Here is a 21,267-nt window from a genome sequence, read left to right on the forward strand (position 1 = left end):
CTTGAAATGCATGATCATGCTTAAACAAAACCAAGTGTGACAGCTACTTTAGCTTATGCTTCCCAGTTCAGTCCAGAGGATAATGAAAATATTAAACTAAAATAGCATGTTATTTCCTACACATTTCTTTAATAAGTAGCAGAGAGTGGAAGCTCAGCGAATCCCAGTTTTGTAAGAGGTGGTGTATTCAAGCAGAAATGTCTTTCTGTTCCTGTAACTCAAACATGACATCAGAAGAACTCCTCGCCCACAAGAGGGTGCAGTTAATACACTTGAAGGGCCTGATGCTCATTTCCATTCTGACTGTTTTATATTGCTCCAGTGATGTACAGCAGCTAGAAAGGTGGCTTAATTGTCTGCAAGTGGATTCCTCTCATGTAAGGGGAATCCTTGAGTGGCATAGAGATGGCACAGCAGCTTTTGAGCTGCTCTAGCTTGCACCAGAGACCAGCTGGTCCCAGAACTCAATGGTTGCAAAGGTGGTGTAGAGCTACCCTTTCCCCCCCTTGATTTACCCAGGCTGTACTGGGTGTACCTTGGACCCAGCTCTGATTTAGGGCCTGAGATGCCAGTCTAGCTCTCCTGCTTCCAACAATTTGCTGCTTTGCACCTACAGTTTCTGTTTGTTCTAATTTTATAAGTAGATAGTTTGGATACACAGGAAGGCTGTGAGAACTAGCTCCCCAGGAATCAGCAGGGAGGGGGGTCACTGTTGTGGTCATCTAGCTCTCAGCCTTGCTGGGGTTTTGTCAGTGAGCTGGCGAGATGATATTGTCAATTAGCCAGGACACAGTACTTTTATTTCTGTGATAGACTCAGCTGTGCTGTGCTTTTAGAAAGAAGTGGGTCTGCAAGAACTGTTTAGTCACAGCTGCTGTAGCTATGACAAGCATATAAAGAACAGGCTCTTTTGAATTCTAGGTGCTGCCTTTTATTATTCAGCTGGACAGCACAGGTTTAGTCAATACTTTTGACCAAGCTGACTATGCCTGAGCTGTAATCCAAGAAAATAGGTCCCAAGATGAGAGTCTGACTGTCCAGGTCCAAGCCCTAGCAACAGCAATAATTAAATCCAGTGCTTCACTTTCAATACTATTTTGAATGGAAGCCACTGGAACACATTCTGAGTGAATCAGCTGAGGTCACCGTCTGTATTTTAAGAAAATAAAGGACACCTGTATTAAAACTACAGGCCAAAGCTTATATTTAAGGGAGAGCATCCCACATGCTTTATGCTTGATAAAAATAATATAAAATGCAAAGTTATACATCTGCGTGCCAGTGTTGTGTCATTTGCATGCTTACTGCTGGAATACTAGACAGAGTGCATCCCATCGCACCAAATAAGAGAATCCTATTAAAACAGAGGCTGGGTAGTCATTTTAAGACATGGCTGACTTTTTCAATGACTCAGTAAATTGCAGGTGTACCCTGCTTGAAACTACCTGTCAGTATTGTCATGTTCTCTTACTCATTAATAAAAAACTCCAGCTTTTGATGACTTTTTCCTCTTACTCTGCTTGTGTTAGATGGGGGTAGGAAAACATGAAGTAGAACAGAAACTAAAAAAGCGAAGTAGTCTGAGTAACAGAGCAGAATGGTGAATACAACCAAAGGCAGGAAAGCCAAGAGAAATAGTGCAGTTGAGGAACTGTGTGAAAAAAGAAAATTACAGGGGTCACATTTATGTGCCCTTCCTATTTTCCACTAAATTGAAACTTGGCTTTTGCAGGCAGAAGACAATAATTTTTGCATCAAGTATTTGCAAAGCCAAAGACCAGTCATTCTGTACAGATGAACAGAGGAGAAACGGGAAGGAGGGGGAAAATGCCCCCACAAAACCAAAGTTGATTCCTGTTTCCCTCACTTATATATTTTTGCTGCTGTTATAGAGCTTTATTTATTTTGTCCTCTCTCCCAGGATCCAGGTAATGGAAAATGACAGCAGCAACAGAAATGCTCCAACCCCCACACACTTTATTTTCGACATGGTTTCCTGGCTACAGAACAATACTTACATGGTAGTGGCTCGAGCATAGGAATCAGGAGCCTTGAGCTCTAGCCTTTGGTCTGCCACGGACCACCTGGGTGACTTGGCTCAAGTCACTCCATCTCTCTGTTTCTTCTTTCTAAATTTGGGTATGTCTACACTGCAGTCAGAGGGGTGATTGCAGCATGTGTGGCCATATGTGAGCTAGCGGCGATCTCGCTAGCACAACTACCCATAGCAGTGAAGCTGGAGTAGCATGGACTTCAATGTGGGATAGCCACCCACATAAGTATCCAGGTCATGGGTGGGTTTGTATGATCCACACTGATGCCTGTGCTGTGCTTCTGTGCTATTGGTACTCATGCTATCTAGATTAAACCTAGTTCAGGTGTGTCTGCATGTGTTGCAATCACACCTCTGAAATACAGACCTGCCCATTGTCTGTCTTGCCTATTTAAATTGAAAGCTCTGCAGGGCAGGGACTGTTTCTCACAATGTGTTCATACAGTGCTGAGGTCAATGGGGCTTTGAAGTCAATGGGTTTATGATAAGGATGAATTTGACCCTGTGATGTTGCATCCCATAATGCTCTATGAAAATATGCTTATAAATGTATATATGACATAATTGGAATATGTTATATGCTACATATGCCATGTAACATATCTCTGCAAAGATTATGATCTACTGAATATATTCATCCTATTTGTATGCATGTATCATTTTTGTATTCGAGGTTATGTATATTGGCTGTGTACATGTTTGATTTTAAGTAGCCTTAGTAAGGCATTTGGCCACCTTCTTAAGAAAGGAATTTGCATATTAAGTGCCCAATCAAGAAACACTTAATGGACAATGGAACCTTGGAAGACTCCAGTCCACATAAGAAATCTACCTGGGGATGTTCAAGGTAGCATGTGAACAATGGCTGCCACCTATAAATGCATGGACATGTGACTTGCCTATGTGACTCCAAAACACCATCTTGTAGCTGGGTTTCTACACAGGGGAGAGGGACGGGTGTCCACCCACAAGTGAGGAACTATATGAAGTCCTGGGAGACCCCTCCATTTTGTCTTCAGCTGGCTCTCCACCCCCAAGGAATACCTGAAAGAAACTGGAACAAAGGACAGTGACTACAGGGGTGTGAGTGATTGCTGGAGCTAGACTAGAAGGAGGTTAGTCTGTAAAAAAGACTTACTGGAATATCTCTGAGGATGAGATTTTATCTGTATTCAGCTTCTTATCGTATTAGGTGTAGACTTGTGTGTTTTATTTTATTTTGGTTGGTAATTCACTTTGTTCTGTCTGTTATTACTTGGAACCACTTAAATCCTACTTTTTGTATTTAATAAAATCATTTTTTACTTATTAATGAACCCAGAGAATGTATTAATACCTGGGGGGGTGGGGGCAAACAGCTGTGCATATCTCTCTATCACTGTTACAGAGGGCAATCAATTTATGAGTTTATCCTGTATAAGTTTTATACACGGTAAAATGGATTTATTTGGGGTTTGGACCCCATTGGCAACTGGGAATCTGGGTGCTGGAGACAGGAACATTTCTTAAACTGTTTTCAGTTAAGCCTGCAGCTTTCGGGGAATGTAGTTCTGATCTGGGTCTGTGTTTGTAGCAGGCAAGGGTGTCTGGCTCAAATCAGGCAGGGCACTGAAGTCCCAAGCTGGCAGGGGAAACAGGTTCTGAGGTAGTCTAAGCACATCAGGTGGCAGTCCCAAAGAGGGATTCTGATCCAACCCATCACAGAGCCTTTGGGAAGTGACTAGTAAAGTGAAATCAAAAGTTAGAGAGCACAGCCTGGAAAACATTAATAAAGTTTAGAAAGAATAATGGATAAGAATATTTAAACACAAATAGTTAACAAGATGCTAATAAGCAATTCAAAAAGTTTGTTTCAGTCTATAGTATTTGGGGTGAACTTGGCCATATTTCTTTATTATGCAATGAAAATTAAACAATATAAGATGGATGTGATAATTTGGGGGTTCTTTGTAGAACAAGAAGCAATGGGCTTAAACTGCAGCAAGGGAGGTTTAGGTTGGACATTAGGAAAAAGTTCCTGTCAGGGTGGTTAAACACTGGAATAAATTGCCTAGGGAGGTAGTGGAATCTCCATCTCCGGAGATATTTAAGAGTAGGTTAGATAAATGGCTATCAGGGATGGGCTAGACAGTATTTGGTCCTGCCATGAGGGCAGGGGACTGGACTCGATGACCTCTCGAGGTCCCTTCCAGTCCTAGAATCTATGAATCTGCAGTTTATGACTTCTGTCTGAGATTATGAATGCTCTGTATATGTCTTTATGAAGCTGCAAACTCCAATTTGATTGTAAGGCTGGTCTTTGCTTTCCTGCATCCTTTACCTCCATATTGGACTAAAATACCGAGGGTTGATGGCACAGGGCAAACAGTAGAAGGTCATTCAACTTTGATCATCCATTAAATGGAGTACCTTTGGACAAAAAGAGCTGGCTGCCATGCAAGGAAAAGCAATTTTTCAAGTCTCAAGTTAAGGCTAGGGGGTGGTGATTAAGCAACAGGTCCCCTGATCGGGTATTTTGATCACCTGATGAGGCTGATCAGGGAGTCAGCTGACAAGGGGGCTGGTAGTTATAACCAGCCATTTTTACTTTTTACAAAAAGCTTGAACAGGCAAGAGCTGGAGGAAAGACCAGAGAGAGATGCCATGTTCTGGAAGAGATGACGTGTTGGAGAGCAGGAAGGCTCCTGAACTCTTTAGAGGACTCAGACTGAAGCCTAAAGAATATGTCAGAATGGTGAGAAGACTGAGGCAGGGAAATGCATGTAGATGTTTTTATGATGTTTGTCTGGCTCCCTGTATCTGCTGTGCTATCTGAGGAAAGAGTAATGTGTTTAGAAACTTTTGTAACATCTATAGGTGTCTGCTTGCTTCACATATCATATGTCCCTGAAGAGTTAAATTGTAAACCCAGAATATCCATGAGATTGGCGCTGTGGGCAGGGTGTGCTTAGGCCACTGGGGGATCTGAGGGGTCATCACAGGTCCAGGGGATTGTGGGGCTCTGCTTCTGTGAAGGGGTTACAGACAGTCCATGCTTAGGAAATGTGTCAGAGAGCTCAAGGAGAAAGACACAATGCTGCAGCCTGCTCAGACCCATGGAAGCTAATAAGCACATGGGTCTAGTGAACTGGGACCAAAACACAGGAGCCTGGTGAGTGTCAAGCAGAGAACTGTGTGTGACAGGTGGCTGTCCCTTGTACAAGGGTACTGTTTGCCCCTCCAGGCTTTAAATTAGGACTTAATTTGAATTAACCTCTGTCAGGTGCAACCCAGCACAGGTTCAGACCTCAACCCCAACACAGGTTCAGACCTTTGAACATTGGTTATCTTGTAATGTTTGAACTCTTTATGCAAACTAAAAGTGAAGGCTAGAGCAATAGCTTGGAACCTGGAAGCCATAGGTCCCCGGCTGTGCCACAGACTGCCTGTTAGACTTCAGGAAAGTCACTTTGTCCCTTGGGGCCTCAATGCCTCTCCTGTAAAATGGGGCTAAGAGCCCTTTCCTACCCCACAGGGGTGTTGTGTGGATAAATACATTAAAGATTGTGAGGCTCTCAGGTCCTACGGTTATGGTATCTTAGATAGACAATACAAGAGATGTTAGGGGTCTGCAGCACATTCTTCTCTTAATACTGTCTGGACATTTTGACTACTTTCTTATTTGATTTCATTGATCTGTAGCTTTTTTCTTCTCGGATTTGTTCCCCAAATCCATGTTTGCTCTGATCTCTGTTTTACTTCAACACATCAAATATCAGTCTTTCCCCTTGATTTCCCTCCCCCATACCTTTAAATTGGATTTTAACCTTAATTGCTCCCTCTTTGGAGATTCTATTTCCCCCTTTTGTCTTAGTCTCTCCTTCAATAGCCCTTATTTTCCTGTGGTGAGCCCTTAGCATTCCCTGCCTTTACAAGAGTCCAGGGGCTTGTTCCATCATCTTCCACAGGGGGCTGGACTGTGTGGTGGTCCGAGCTAAGTGATGATGCAGAGACACTTGGCCTTGCCGACTGAGTCAGCTCAGTCTTCTACGAAGACAAGCCTCACGCTGGCCATTCTGAGGGGCCTAGCATCAGGCTTAGTGAGTCACTCCATGCTGGTAACTTGATAACTGTATTTGTCCTTAAAGACAGCACACTGTGGAACTAGCTGTGGGGGTAACTGTTGAGTGTTTCCTTGGGCTTTCCCAGCAGGTTAGAACATTGTCTCCTTTCTTTTAATCAGGAGATTATATCCCTGGAGAACTATAGGTCACCCTGTTACCTGTGCATTCCCTAATTCAGTACAATAAACTCATTCCACCCCTCCTTATTGCAGCACTCTTGGGCCGGGGGTGGCCTGAGGGAAACGGTATTGGAGGGAGTGTGGCTGTTCTGAGGCTCTGCACTGGTAACGGGGTGCAAAGTAGGGCAGCTCTGAGGCTGCTGTAGCCTGTGGTGGGGGACCACATCAGTACCTGGCAGTCCCTGACTAGAGCAGGCACAATCCATTTCCCTTCTTTTGTAGTACTGATGCTTGCATTAGAGCAGGGATGAATCTGGCTCAATCTGTTCAGGGGTTTGCACCTGCAAGATGCTGAGCACTCCAGCTAAATCCAGTGCAGACCTTAAGCACATGCTTCACTTTAAGCATCCATTGACTTCCTAGGCTTAAAGTCAAGCAATGACTAGGTGCATTACTGAAATGGGCCAGGATGCTCAGCGAGAGCCCCTGGTGAGGGGATAGTTGCACAGGTGGGTCAGGGCAAGGAAGCCTGTGTTACTGCTTGCCTGTGCTTATCTGCTCCTCTTGGCAAACTGACAACCCTGAAGAGTGAAGGCCTCTTTTGACACATCTTTCATGAGCGCTAAAGTCATGTGTCAAAATAGTAACAAGACATAACTGAATATGCACGGCCAACTTCTGCTAAAAGGCTCTCAGTGGAAGGAAGTGCTTCCACTTTTGTTTTAACAGTAGTGCTTGTAACGATGGGAATGGCTCAGTTTGAGCCCAGGCAGAGATGATAGAATAGGATGGAGTTTATCTTAAAATTGGTTTCAGAAAGAACTTGGCTGTTTACTGTTTAAACATTGGTTTTAATATTAAAGTTGTACTGATTGTCAAAAGGGTATTTTACCAGTTTCCCTTCTGCTTCATAATCCTGCCCCAACCCCAACTGCTGTCCTTTTTCAGCAGCAGCATGGTGCTTCAAGGCAGCAGGAGATTCTAAAATGCCAATTTTTAATCAAACACTTTTATTTCAAATACCATTTACAGTCTCCACGGGAGTGAGGAGCACTTTTCACTGTGCTGTTTTGGAGCACTCACTGGGCGATGTTAAATTATTCAGGACAGGTTCTGCTGAATTATTCCATCATTGTAGCACTGAAGTACATTGCAAGCATTGCCTGTGTTTAGCTGGAAAAGCTAGAAAAGAATAATACTGGTGTCGCTTTGCTTTAGTCCCACTTTAGCTATGGGTATCGTTGGCTTATATCCCTTCACTTCCAACCGGTGAATGTATTTGAGTGGCTACATATATAATGTATTAAGTCAGGGAAATATTCAACCACTGGTGCAACTTAGAGCAGCTCAGGGGTGCTTTAGGTTAGGCCTGTCTGCAGCGGCCCACAGGGCCATTCCTGCAGCTAGGGATTGCCAAAGCGTGGCACCACTCTGCCCATATTCCCGTCCCCTGGCCGTGCCCCTGACATGTTGCCCCTGTGAGGTGTGGCGGCATAGGATTTCTTTGCTGCTTCTGTACTACCTCTCCATTGCTGGAGGATTCCCCAGTGCATGGGAATCCTCAGATGGCCACTGCTGGAGTGGTTTAAGACGACTTACCCACGTCTGGCAAATAACATGGATAGCTGCTCTTCTTCCTTTGTCGAATTAAGCAGAACTGAATTCCCAAATGCTCCATTTTAAAATACTTTCTACAGGGAAACTGCCACAAACTCCCTTTGAATAAGAGTTTGGCACTGCCACTGAACATAAGAATGGCCATACTGGGTCAGACCAAAGATCCATCTAGCTCAGTATCCTGTCTATCGACAGTGGCCAGTGTCAAGTGCCCCAGAGGGAGTAAGCAAGTGATCCATCCCGTCACCAATTCCCAACTTCTGGTAAACAGGAGCTAGGGACACCATCCCTGCCCATCCTGGCTAATAGCCACTGATAGACCTATCCTACATGAACTTATCTAGTTCTTTTGAGTGTATTAAAAATCCAACATTTCCAAGGGGTTTCCTTGATGGTATTATTGTGTCCTTCCCCAACAACTAAATTCAAGAGAGTGAGTGTGTGCACGTGTCAAATGGGTAGGGAAGTTGAAGATTAAAACTCTCCAGATCATCTTATAAATAATTGGCTGGTTTCTGAAAAAAATGGTGCAGCCTGGATGATTCTCATGCAATGGGTTTGAGTGAAGAAGTAAATAGTTTGGTGCTCTCTACCGGAGAGAGTACCTTTCTGACTGTGGTAGTTGTGTTCATCTGAGTGCTGGCACTAACAATGGCCACTTTTTATTGGAAGGCGACTGGTGCCAAGCTGTCTCAGTGAATAGTCCTTCGCTTTGGAAGTAGCTTCCTGCCTTGGTTCACCAGAGCCTACACTGAGTTTACTCCAGGATGAACTACATTCATGTGTTCTCTAAGGGTTGGGAGAGAGGTCACACGGGCTGAGAAGATTTATCTTTCTTTGTCTAGTGATTAAGATCAATTGGAGGCGTTTTGGCTTTATTGTATGTGATGTACCGAGAGTTTTAACAGAGGTGCAGATGGCAAAGTCTAAAATATGTAGAACCACTGGGCAAACTCACAAAAATGATGCAAGTAAAAGAATCTGAAGAAAGCTTTACAAAATGGATCCTTTTATCAAGATTTGAGGAATATTGAAAGGCACATTTCACTACTGTTGAATTACAATGGAATTCCTGGACGTACATACAATATCCACATTCTTAAAAGCAGTTCATAACAATGGCACATTTTGAATGCATATATTCCATTTCAGTTAATAACAGTGATTATTTGGTTAATACTTTTAGAGAACACACCACACTAACTATAGCCCAGCACCAGCAGAAAACAAGTTGTAAACACCAAATTAATTTAATCAGTGGACGCATTCTGGCTTCTCTGAGCTCATCATTTAGCATGAGAGAACTGCAGAATGCAGCTGAGTGGTTTTATGCATCCCAGGATATAAGAAGACAGCCTTGATTCAGTTTTGCTGAGAGGTGCAGATTCATGTTCATTCAGGGCCTGCATCTGTTCCCCTGGATATCAGTGAATCACAGAATATCAGGGTTGGAAGGGACCTCAGGAGGTCATCTAGTCCAACCCTCTGCTCAAAGCAGGACCAATCCCCAGACAGATTTTTACCCCAGTTCCTTAAGTGGCCCCCTCAAGGATTGAACTCACAAACCTGGGTTTAGCAGGGCAATGCTCAAACCACTGAGCTATCCCTCCCCCCCAGTGGCTTCTGTGATGTCAGGATCAGGCCTTAAACACTATTATATCATACTCTAAATTAACATGCTGAAAAGTGTTTATCTGGAAACAAACAATCTAAAGTTCCACGTATAAGAAGCATTCTTGGAATGTAGCAATAAATGCTTCCTGTACAACAATGAGACAGGCAGAAGCATCCAATTAATGGCATTTACAAGGCAGTAATTCCAGCCCCACATGTATTTCCCTTGACAGTAAGAAGGCAGTACAGATTATACGTGAAGGGAAACAGCAAATTAATAGGGAGTCAGGAAACTGCTAACACTCCGAAAACAGTGTCTTTACTATCCTAGGTCAGTTGGTCTATAACTTCGCTAATTCACGTCTGTCAATTTTAATAGTAGGCCAAGCAGCATTATATGTGTATGGGACAGAAGGTGACAGATCCATAATGTGTCCACATGATCCACAACAAATGGACAACTGAGACACAGCTCTCCACGGTTAGACAAGTGTGGCCATTTGTTCAATAACATAGTAAAAAAGTTCACCTGCATTCCTTTTTTCTGGGTGTATTGAACTAGTCCGGCCAGGATGCTAAATATCTTTATTCCTTCAGCTCATGGCTAAGTTCTGTATCTAGCTATAATTAATCAAATATGTTTTAATTAATTTTTTGCTACTGTAAATCAGATTGGCTTGTCAGTCTTCCGCGCAGCAAGGATTTTACAGAAGAGCCCTCTAACCTACTCAGCCTCTGCACAGAGATGGATTTAAAACAAAGATATATATTAATTTCACTTAAAAAAATAAAACAGCAAATGGAAGAAAACATTATCGAAAAGGCATCTTGCCCTTTGCAAAGTTTCTGCTCTGGATTGTCTCCTCCAGATGTTAGGAAATATATGCAATTGATTCTATGCTGTCAATCAAGACAAATTAATGTAGAAGGAAATTAGAAATGCCACTTCTTTCACCACAATTGATCTTTGTTGTTGTTGAACTGACCCTGGTTTGAATGATTTAGGTGTGTTAATGCAGGTATTCAAAGGAACGTCTAAAGAAGGTCTCTTTCCCTTTCCAGCCTTCCGTGTGACTCCTCTCTAAAGATAACCCTTGGATTGGGAAGGGGAAAGCAGCAAGTGTGCAATTTCCCCATGGAGACTCTTTAGTTTTGAGCTAGCAGCCCCTTTTTGTAGGCAAACAGCCCAACAGCAGCCACTGAAGTGAAGAAAGTGGAAAATCCAACCAGCTTCAGCAGTCCTGGTACAGACGGCAAGTTTCTCTCCCAAAAGGTAGAAGTGATTGGCCGGGCTGGGACATCCTGGAGGAGCAAACATTCAGCATTAGGTCACCTCTGACATGAGAGGGGAGTACAGAGCTCACGGATGTATTATATAAATCATAGAATTCTCTCTCTTTCTAACTAAATGCAGGATCCCAATATACCTTCTGTTGTAATTTGGTCACAATATGGAAAAGGCTGAGAACCACTGATGTAAATCAGACAACAGGCTTGGCAAGAAGGGTGGTCTTGTGGTTAAGGATCTGGCGTGGGCGTCAGCAGAATCAGGTTCATTTCCTGGCTATTCCAAGACTCCCAGTAGTGCCCTGGGCAATTAAATCATTCTCTGTGGGCCTTAGTTACCCATGTGCAAAACAGTGACCAATAATTTCCTCCCTCACAGGAGTGTTGGGAAGATGAATTCATGTATAACGTTAGGTGATCCGAAGCACTCATATGGCTATAAGAACTTAGCTAGGGCTAGCAACCAGAATACTGTGTTTAGCTATTGCTCTACAAATACACAGGAGATAAAGCTTGCCTCTGACTCTGGTTCGGGCATCCAGATTTCACCCTTTGAGATCTTTCCCATCTCGAACAGTATCTGAAAGAAAAATGACACCACATGAACATTCATGTTTTATTTAATAAGCACAAGCTGGTAACTAAGTAACATCAAGAAAATGAAAAACTTATTTTTTTTGTAAGCTAAACATCAGAGAGACTTGTGCAGCTTTCCCACTTGAGACAGTTGTCATAGGTTTCATCCCACCAGGCACAGGCAAAAAGGTACCCAGACAGTCTATTACCCAGCCTGAGAAATATTAAAGTAAATTTAATCTTGTGTCGCTCATGAGGCTGAAAATCTATTGGCAGTGATGCTGATTGGATTGCCGATCACAGGGATAGGGGTGTAAATTTGTACCTCTGAAGGTCCTTAATCGTGGAGTTATCCCTTGGCTTTTTGGAGAATATAAAAATCAGTGTTTTAAAAACAACAAAAAACCAAAGTGCTGTAACAAGGGCAGAGGTTTGCAAGGGCATAAAGTGTCTGCAGCACAAATTGGTAAATGTCTTTGTAGCCACCACTGTTAAGGTGTGTAGAGGGAAAGAGAAGGAAGGGTGATCTGAAACACTTAAATGATTATTAAAATGTTATACTATCACATCAAATGGAAGCCATGGACCCAATTCTCAGTCCCACTAAGCCTCCTTTACACTGCTCTGCCAGAGTAAAGGAACAGTGGGGGTAAAATATAATTTGTGCCCACTTGCAGGTCCTTTTATCCTGCGCATGTCCACACTGCTGCTGTAAGCCAGCCTTCCAGCCTGGGGAGACAGACTCATGCTAGCTCTGCTCTAGCTATCACACTAAAAATTGCAGTGAGGATGTTGTGACAGGGATGACGGCCTGGGCTCGCTAGCTAAGCCCAGACCCAGGGGGTCAGGTGGACTGGGGACTCGAGTGGCTAGTCCATGCTCCCACTCATGCTGCAGGGTCCACATGGCTATTGTTAGTGCGTTAGCTCAAGCAGAGTTAGCGGGAGTCCGTCTATCTGGACTGGGAGGCTTGCTTCCAGCTGCCGTGGCAGTCTGACTGAGAAGCAAGTCCTGGATGTGCTATTTGTTTAAAAAAACAAACAAACAACAAACTAAAAAACCCACCAAGCAAACAGACTGTGTTGCCCATGATGGATCGACAGAACTTAACTAAGTGTTCTCTGTCAGAGAGAAGGGAGTGATCACTTGTATTAAAAAAAAGGTCAGATTTTACAAGTCTATAACTGGAAATAATAGCTAGTGCAACAAATACATAACGAGCTAAACCAAATAATGGACTCTGCTGGAAGTTGTATGGGTCTATCTGAGGGCAGAGTTGGGCTTGAGGTGTTTATTTTTAGGCAGAAGACAGATTGCACAGGCTTGGATTTAATACTCCAGTGATGAATTTGGTAACATTCTGATTTGTCTGAGACTTTAACCTGTAATACCTCAAAGGATTTCATAATCTACAGAATATAGTTAAACTTTGGCTCGTGGTGTTTTGGAATCTGTTCATTCTAGGCACCCTCTTTCATTGGTACAGTTACCGTAGCTAACGCTCCCAGGGTATGTCTACACCCTGAGCTGGGTATATGATTCCCAACTCAAGGAGACCCACTTGTGCTAGCTTTCAGTGAGGGAGTAGGCTAAAAATGAAAAGTAGCTGCAGCAGCGTGAGTGATGGGAGGGGCTGCTACCCCTGAGTATGTACCTAGGGTCTCTGACGGGCATGTACTTGGGGTGGCCCTGTCACTCACACCAGGACAGCTACACTCTATTTTCAGTGCATTAGCCTCATGATGGCTAGCGTGGATGTGTTTCCTCCAGCTGGGAATCTCAGCCCCAGCCCCAAATGCAGACATACTCCAAGTCAGATATTAAGATTGAAACTTCCATGAAACATCTGGCCTCTTTTGGTCTTCAATAGCCATGATCAAGGAAAAGTGGTTATCCGTACCTCTCTTGCTGCTCTCTCTCCCGCCTGCACAGCCCCCTCCATGTACCCGCTCCATTGCGTAGCGGTCTCCGTGCCAGCAAAATAGATCCTGCCGAGGGGCTGGCGAATGGTCCTTTAAAACAAATGTAAAATGTCAAAGGCCACTAACTGAAGGCTGACAATCATTTTAAAAGCAATTGTTGCCCTTGACACTAGAGCTTGTTAAGTTTCTCAAAATTCCTAAAGGGCTGGTATGGAGAGGGAAAGAAATACATTAGGTTTTCCCTTAGGTTAGCATCTTACCTGCTACTATGTGGAACATGTTAACATTAGTCAAGACAGAAGATCAGAGAAAATCCAAGACATAAACTGATCTCTCAGAAGATGTCTCCTTTTAGTGCTTGAATAGGGAACAATCCTAAGAGGCTCCAGAAATGCACTGTGGTTAAATGAACTTATTTCCCCTGTATGGCTGCTTTGCTTTTATTCTTCCATTACAACTGGATATGAATAATGCCTTTGCAGGGATGGGTTGCTCTTATATTTTAAGTTCAGCAGAACTTTTCCCCTTTAGCATGCAGCCCTACAAATGGGAGAGGGAGAGGGAGAGAGAGAGAGAGAGAGAGAAAAATGCCTCTGGATGAAGAAGGGAAAGCTGCATCTCCCCCTTCAGGACCCTGTGCTGCTATAGTTCAGATGCTAGCTGCACAAACTCCATAAGCTTCTTGGGCAACACAGCCACAGGAATTGCACTCCCGTTTTACAGAGGGAGAGTCTCTAGTGGTCACAGAGAAAACACTAGGTTAGACTTTAAACGGCTGCTGGAGATTAGCTCAGACTGTGGGCAAAGCCGTAAACCTCCCCCATCACTCCAGGGCACTCAGGCTAATAAAATATAGCACCCATATGCTCAGGGATTCCCCAGCATCCTGAAACATGGACAGGGTATTCCTCAGACGACTGGCAGCCAGCTTGAGAAAAATCTTAAAAGGGCCACAGTGTGCCCCTGCCAAGGATGTATGGGTTGGGTTGTTCCCATTATGTGCAGGAAGGACTATCATGTTCGCCGCAAGTACTTCACTAACAGAACTACACTTTTAATCACTAATAGCTGAAGTGGACCATATGGAACAAAGCAATTTTCCTGTGCTGCTAGTTAGGTGTAAGAACTGCATGTTGTTGTTTGTGGTTCATATATAAGAATTTTACTTATATCCCTATTTATTCCTTCCCTGTGACTATAACTGAATTAACTCTGTCTGAGCCTGACCTTGCAGGTATTGAGTTAATGGCAACTTTCCCATTGACTTCAGTGGCCACAGCATCACTTTTTTAGAAAGCACTGAAGGAACATATTAAACATTTTAAGCAGCAAAAATCAGGCAGTGACCTAGTGAGAAGAAGTCTTGTATTGCTGACATAGGTCCATTAGCCTGGGTGTTCTGTTTCACTGAAGATTGTGGATGAAATCCTGCTTCCACTGTAGTCAACTGCAAAACTCACATTGACTTCAGTGGGGCCAAGATTTCACCCATATGCAGTATGTTCAGTGTGTTTTGTATAGAAAGAATATTGTAACAATTACAAAGACATTACCAAAAAAAAAAAAAAAAAAAAAAGCACCATGTTATCTAGTTTACCTTCCATATTGAGACATGATGCCTGGTGGGAAGTAGGCTGTATAACATCCCCCCGAATACTGTTCTTCACTCCAGTTCTTTTCTTCATAATGCACTGGCTGTAATAATTAATGAGACATGAAAGAAAGAACAAGCCCTTGGCTAGGATATTGGAAATAAAATAAGTAAATATTTGGTTTTTAGGAAACAAAATCAGAATATATATTGAGATAGACCAACTCCACATTACATCCCAGACTCAAGAAGACCTGGAAGAACAAGTGGATGTGCAGCCCACACCTGAAGCTGAAACTTCACTGCGACCCCCTCCATTGCAGAGCACAGCAGCTGATATGAGGCATAAGATCATGGAGAAACTAGCTACAGTCAATCCTCGAGACCGATTACCAAGGCTCAGTGGAGAAGTACCATCAGATAGTATGTTAGAAGATGCCAATAGAGCCCTCATGACAATCCCTACTACCACCATAACTCAAACCAATGAACTGGTATACGCTACAGCCTCTGTAATCCTGGAGATGCTTGGCTACACGATCAAGAAGAACAACAGTATGTACCCACCCTGGAAAATGAGGTTGGAGGATAAGATCAAGGCGACTCGGAGAGAAGTTAGTCAGCTGGTGGAACTACAGAAGGGTGTAGAGATTAAGGATAAGACTCGGCTACTGAAAAAATACAAGGGCCTGACTCCATCTGAAGCCCTAGAGACTGCTAAACAAAGGCTCACAGCACTGGCTACCAGGCTAAGGAGATACACTAGAGAAGCAGAGGCCAAAAAAGTAAATGCCCTGTTCTCCAAAGAACCATCCAAGGTGTACTCCCAACTGCAGTGCAACAACACAATAACAGCAGAGCCACCAGCAGCAGAAACTGAACAGTACTGGAAGAACATATGGGAGAAAGAGAAGACTCATAACGCCAGTGCAAAGTGGCTGCAGGACCTGAGAACAGAGCACAGCAATCTCCCAGAACAGAAACTAGTCACCATCACAGTCGAAGACATCCAGCAGCGGGTCAAGAACATGAAGAGCTGGACAGCACCTGGACCAGACATGATCCACACCTACTGGCTAAAGAAACTAACAGCAGTGCATGAACGCCTAGCAGCACAGATGAACCAGCTGCTAGCAGCAGGCTCCCACCCAAACTGGCTAACACAAGGAAGGACAGTGCTGATCATGAAAGACCCCTGCAAGGGGACAGAACCGTCCAACTACCGGCCAATAACCTGCCTCCCCACAACATGGAAAGTCCTATCAGGCATCATAGCTGCCAAGCTACAGGACCACATGGGCCAGTACATGAGCACAGCTCAGAAGGGCATTGGGAACAACACCAGAGGCTCAAAACACCAGTTGCTCATAGATAGAGCAGTCGCCCAAGACTCAAGGTCTAGACAGACCAATCTGAGCACAGCCTGGATTGACTACAGGAAAGCCTACGACTCAATGCCGCACACGTGGATCTGTGAATGTCTGGCGCTATACAAAGTCAACAGGACACTAAGGACCTTCCTCAAGAACTCAATGGGACTATGGAAGACAACACTGGAAGTCAACTCAAGGCAGCTTGCACAAGTGGCCATCAAGTGCGGCATATACTAAGGTGATGCACTGTCCCCGCTGCTGTTCTGCATAGGCTTAAACCCCCTCAGCCAGATAATCACAAGGACTGGATACGGGTACAGGTTCAGGAGTGGAACTACCATCAGCCACCTCCTCTACATGGATGACATCAAGCTGTATGCTAAGAATGAACGAGACATCGACTCGCTAATCCACCTGACGCGGATCTACAGTGAGGATATCGGGATGTCATTCGGACTGGAGAAGTGTGGCCGGATGGTAGTGAAGAGAGGGAAGGTAGTCAAGACTGATGGGGTGGAACTACCAGCGGGCCACATAGCAGACATACAGACCAGCTACAAGTACCTTGGCATCCCACAGTCACATGGAAACCACGATGAGGAGGCAAGGAAGACAGCAACATCCAAGTATCACCAAAGGATAAGACAGGTCCTGAAGAGCCAGCTCAGTGGGAAGAACAAGATCCACGCCATCAACGGATACGCCCTGCCGGTCATCAGATACCCTGCCGGTATAGTGAGCTGGCCAAAGGAGGACATGGAAGCTGCCGATGTGAAAACCCGGAAGCTCCTCACAATGCACGGAGGTTTCCACCCCAAGTCCAACACCCAGAGACTGTATACCAGCCGGAAAGAAGGCGGGCGGGGCTTGGTGAGCGTCAAGGCCACTATCCTGGATGAAACCTGGAACATCCAGGAGTACATCAGTAAGATGGCCCCCAAAGATGAGCTGCTGAGAGAATGCCTGAGGCAGCAGCAGACATGGGAGGAAGACCAAGCAGAAGAAGTGCCATGGCAAGACAAGACCCTTCATGGGATGTACCATCGACAGATAGCTGAGGTGGCTGACATTGGGAAATCCTACCAGTGGCTGGAAAGGGCTGGACTAAAAGACAGCACTGAGGCACTGATCATAGCAGCACAGGAACAGGCACTGAGCACCAGATCCATTGAAGCAGGGGTCTACCACACTAGAGAGGACCCAAGGTGCAGACTGTGCAGAGAGGCCTCAGAGACAGTCCAACACATAGTGGCAGGATGTAAGATGCAGGCAGGAACAGCATACACTGAACGGCACAACCAAGTGGCTGGCATTGTGTACAGGAACATCTGCACAGCGTATGGGCTAGACCCTCCCAAGACCAGATGGGAGATTCCACAGAAGGTTGCGGAGAATAGCAGGGCTAAGATTCTGTGGGACTTCCAGATCCAGACGGACAGGCAGGTACTGGCCAATCAACCAGACATCGTGGTAATAGACAAGGACCAGAAGACAGCGGTGGTGATAGATATAGCAGTGCCAAGTGACAGCAACATCAGGAAGAAGGAATATGAGAAGCTGGAGAAGTACCAGGGCCTGAAAGAGGAACTAGAGAGGATGTGGAAAGTGAAGGCCAAAGTGGTCCCAGTGGTGGTAGGAGCACTCGGGGCTGTGACTCCTAAGCTGGGTGAGTGGCTCCAACAGATCCCAGGAACAACATCAGAGCTCTCTGTCCAGAAGAGTGCAGTGCTAGGAACAGCTAAGATACTGCGCAGAACCCTCAAACTCCCAGGCCTCTGGTAGAGGACCCGAGGTTGAGGAAGACACATACCACCCATAGGGGTGAGAGGGGAATTTATTTTATATATATATTTTTTTTTACACAATGCTGATACAGGACTGCCACTGCATTCTGTTAATATTATCCAACAGCACAAAATGAGCAGGTTTCTACTTCTTTGGAGCATTGCCCTCCCATATAATATAGATAACTTTTGACAATTCTTATCTTCTTTTCTGGTATAGAGACAGTTCTTGTCTCCCTCTTGTGTTTAGGGTTCATCAGCAGCTGGGGAAGTGGGTATCATATGGCATAACATGCACTGCTTTTGAGAACTAAAATGTAAACTTTGTCCTTGCTTCACCATTCAGAAGAAACAAGTAGCACTACCACAAGGTAAATAAAAGAACAGGCAGTGGTTTCTCACATGTAAAGCCTCTTCTGAGCCCATCACTTTGGCATACAGTTCACAGATTTTTCTCTTCCTAAACACAAATATAAAGTGATCAGAAAACAAATGAAAAAGAACCTCATTCTTTGCTGCTGTTCTTAACGTTAAAATCTGTTTCAATACATGTTAAAGTTATTTTTGTATGTGTAACAGTTTCCAAGTTCATACTCTTAGGCCAAATTTTCCAACACCAATGCCTAAGTGTAAAATCCTGATATCACATTTGGGAGGCTCATGTTGGACTGCGTGCCATTAAATAAATGTTTGTACAGTTATCTGAGGATGCAGAGTCAAATTATACTCAGGTTCACCGGTATAAGTCTGGAATACTTCCAATGAAGTCAGTGGAATCACTCCAGATTTACAACAGGGTAACTGAGCAGATTTTGACCTGTAAAATACTTAATGGTATTTTATTTATTATGAATAACAGAACAGGCTTCAAACTGGACTCTTCTTTCATATATGGTTGTGGAAATAGTACTGTTGTAGACACAGATGTTTACACATTTATGTAATTAATAATAAATGTTGGAATATTTCTGTCTGGCGTGTAGGGGAAGGACACCAAAGGTTATGTACCTCAGCACTCCCTTCATTTCACTAATGGACCAGCTATGTGAAAATGGTCAGGAAGGAAGGAAGCATTTTGGAATCTTTGCAGTAACCAGCAGTTGTCACAGACAAAAACAGTGCCCCAAGACTATCTGTGAAAGATAATGTGTTAGTGATAACATGAAAAAACAGATAGCATGTGGACCCTTTAAAATATCCTTAAACTGGAATCAGTGGGGGCTGTGCCTGCTTACGCAAGCTGAGTTTAGACCTCGGAGTTTGGGGAATACTGTTATCGGTAGTTGCTTTATGTGCATATAAAATTACTCGGTGAAGCATCCTAAAGAACAACTCTATGAAATTTTTAAGTTCTTACCTCTCTTCTTTGCTGACACTTGCAAGTCTATAGGCCTTTCTTGTAAGGATAAAACTAAAGAAAAAGAGGACACAAGTATTGTGCAGTGTCAATACAGACTGATTTACAAAGCGTGGGCATAAAGTCTTTGCTTAAAAAAACTTCACAATGAGTGAGACAAACCCACTACTGGTAAGTAATTCTTTAATCATATAAAAAGCTTAATTATCACAGAATACATTTATCCATATTCAATAGCTTCTTGCATTATATCCGGAAATGATCAGCTTGTACAAAGAGCACAGGAGTAAAGTGCCCCTTGGAGGAAGCTAACAAAACTGATTACCATGTGCTGTGCTAGCTGAAGCTGCCTAGTGAGTTGTAGGTGTAGCCCCAGGTACAGCATATTACAGCAATTCAGTCTTAAGGTGAGGGAGGCATGGACTACTGACAAGGGAGAATCTGGGGAGATCTCAGAAAGGGGCCGAGCCCTTTGAAAGCAACTTCATCTACCCCTGTTAGGGTCTGCACAGGGGTCAATAGTACCCTATGATAACTGGTATCAAAGATAGCTCCCAGTTCTAGAAGAATCAATAGATACCTCTGTGGTGGAATTTTCAAAATTGCTTTGCATTGGCCTAATTCTCCTCCCACTAAAGTGAGCGGGACAATGCCCACTGACTTCAGTGGGAACAGAATTAGGCAACACCCTGATCTTCATCCAGTGTGAGGAGAGAATCAACCAACACAACACGTGCAGCCTCTCTTTCCATATCGAGATCTAAATCCAAAATTGGCTAAGATTGAGACTTGAGTTTCCTTGAACTGGGCTTTAGTTTTCTAGTCCCTCTAAGTTCCCACGTAGCTGCCCCTCCCACAAAGCCAATACAATTTATTTTATTAAAAGATCCATGATTAGGTCAGCTGCAGGGGAGTGAGGCTACAGTAGACACAACATATATTTTATGACAAACAGTTTAGAAGGCTACAGTCACATTCCTATCAGTAATTGCTAGAGTCAAATTGATTCCTGGAATAATTCCATTGACTTCAATGGGATTGCACCTTGGGTAAATTTGGCTCCTGGAATCCTTTATAAAGTTGTGCATACTAGCAAAGAGATGACCCCAACTTGATTTTAGTAGCAAGAAAAAACATTTACATTCCTGTTGTTGGCAGTAACTTGAGAGGAATGTTAGGGGGTTTCATGGTGTCCAAAATAAGGATATTTTAGAACTGTGTATCCACAATGTTACACAATTCACTAGGAGTGTTTGGCTTTCTCTGTATGGTACTGCACATGCAATTATGTGGTGTGTATATATACACACACACACACAAACACAAAGTGTTTTTTCAGCTGATTTGGAAGGTTCACCTTGGATTTAAAATGGAAACATTCTGTAAAGTTTTTTTTTTTAATTTATATTCACTTAATTCACTCTTTTCAAACGCCACTAAATGCTGTTACACATTTTCCAGCTCCCCTTCCAAAATGAAATGCTAAATACTTGGCAGTTTCTCCAGAATTCTAAATCTGTCACCGAACAGCTGTGCTTTGACTGAATTACAAGATGTTGTGAGGGAACAGTCCTTCATCTCTTCAGTGCATTGCAGATTCAAGACAAACAATGGCCTCTGTCAACTGCATTTTCAGTATTCAGCATGGCCAAAAGAGAAGCTCCCGTGTAGCTGGAGCAAGATGCTTGGTAAATCTGAGTAAGGGATTTAATTTCTATGGGCCCAAATCAGCAAAACCCTTAAATGTGTGCTTAACTTCAACCATGGGAATAGGCACATTGGACAATGTACCTCTCTTCCCACCAGCCTCCTCTGCACTGGCCTACTTACAGCTGGTGCAAAGCCTCGCTCTAAGGAATGCAGAGGCTTGA

The 21,267-nt window shown here is 43.7% G+C and overlaps 1 protein-coding gene and 1 long non-coding RNA gene across 2 annotated transcripts in view; both read right to left on the reverse strand.

Moving 5' to 3' along the window:
* Positions 1-8,879: 8,879 nt before the first annotated feature.
* Positions 8,880-21,267, reverse strand: part of LOC142045797 (uncharacterized) — a 368,358-nt gene continuing 355,970 nt past the window's right edge. Inside the window, exon 2 of the long non-coding RNA XR_012654661.1 lies at positions 8,880-9,449. This is a non-coding gene — a long non-coding RNA (uncharacterized LOC142045797). The remainder of the gene's footprint in view (positions 9,450-21,267) is intronic.
* LOC116833984 (amine oxidase [flavin-containing] A-like) overlaps positions 8,880-21,267 on the reverse strand; it is a 59,979-nt gene continuing 47,591 nt past the window's right edge. The window contains exons 10-15 of the mRNA XM_032795786.2: positions 19,397-19,450; positions 18,442-18,499; positions 14,889-14,986; positions 13,270-13,381; positions 11,311-11,373; positions 8,880-10,808 (exon numbers count right to left, since the gene is read on the reverse strand). Of these exons, the coding sequence (XP_032651677.1) occupies positions 10,653-10,808; positions 11,311-11,373; positions 13,270-13,381; positions 14,889-14,986; positions 18,442-18,499; positions 19,397-19,450 (541 nt within the window). The 3' untranslated portion in view covers positions 8,880-10,652. The remainder of the gene's footprint in view (positions 10,809-11,310; positions 11,374-13,269; positions 13,382-14,888; positions 14,987-18,441; positions 18,500-19,396; positions 19,451-21,267) is intronic.

This window comes from Chelonoidis abingdonii, chromosome 1 (assembly GCF_003597395.2).
Source record: "Chelonoidis abingdonii isolate Lonesome George chromosome 1, CheloAbing_2.0, whole genome shotgun sequence".
NCBI classification, from domain to species: Eukaryota; Metazoa; Chordata; order Testudines; family Testudinidae; genus Chelonoidis; species Chelonoidis abingdonii.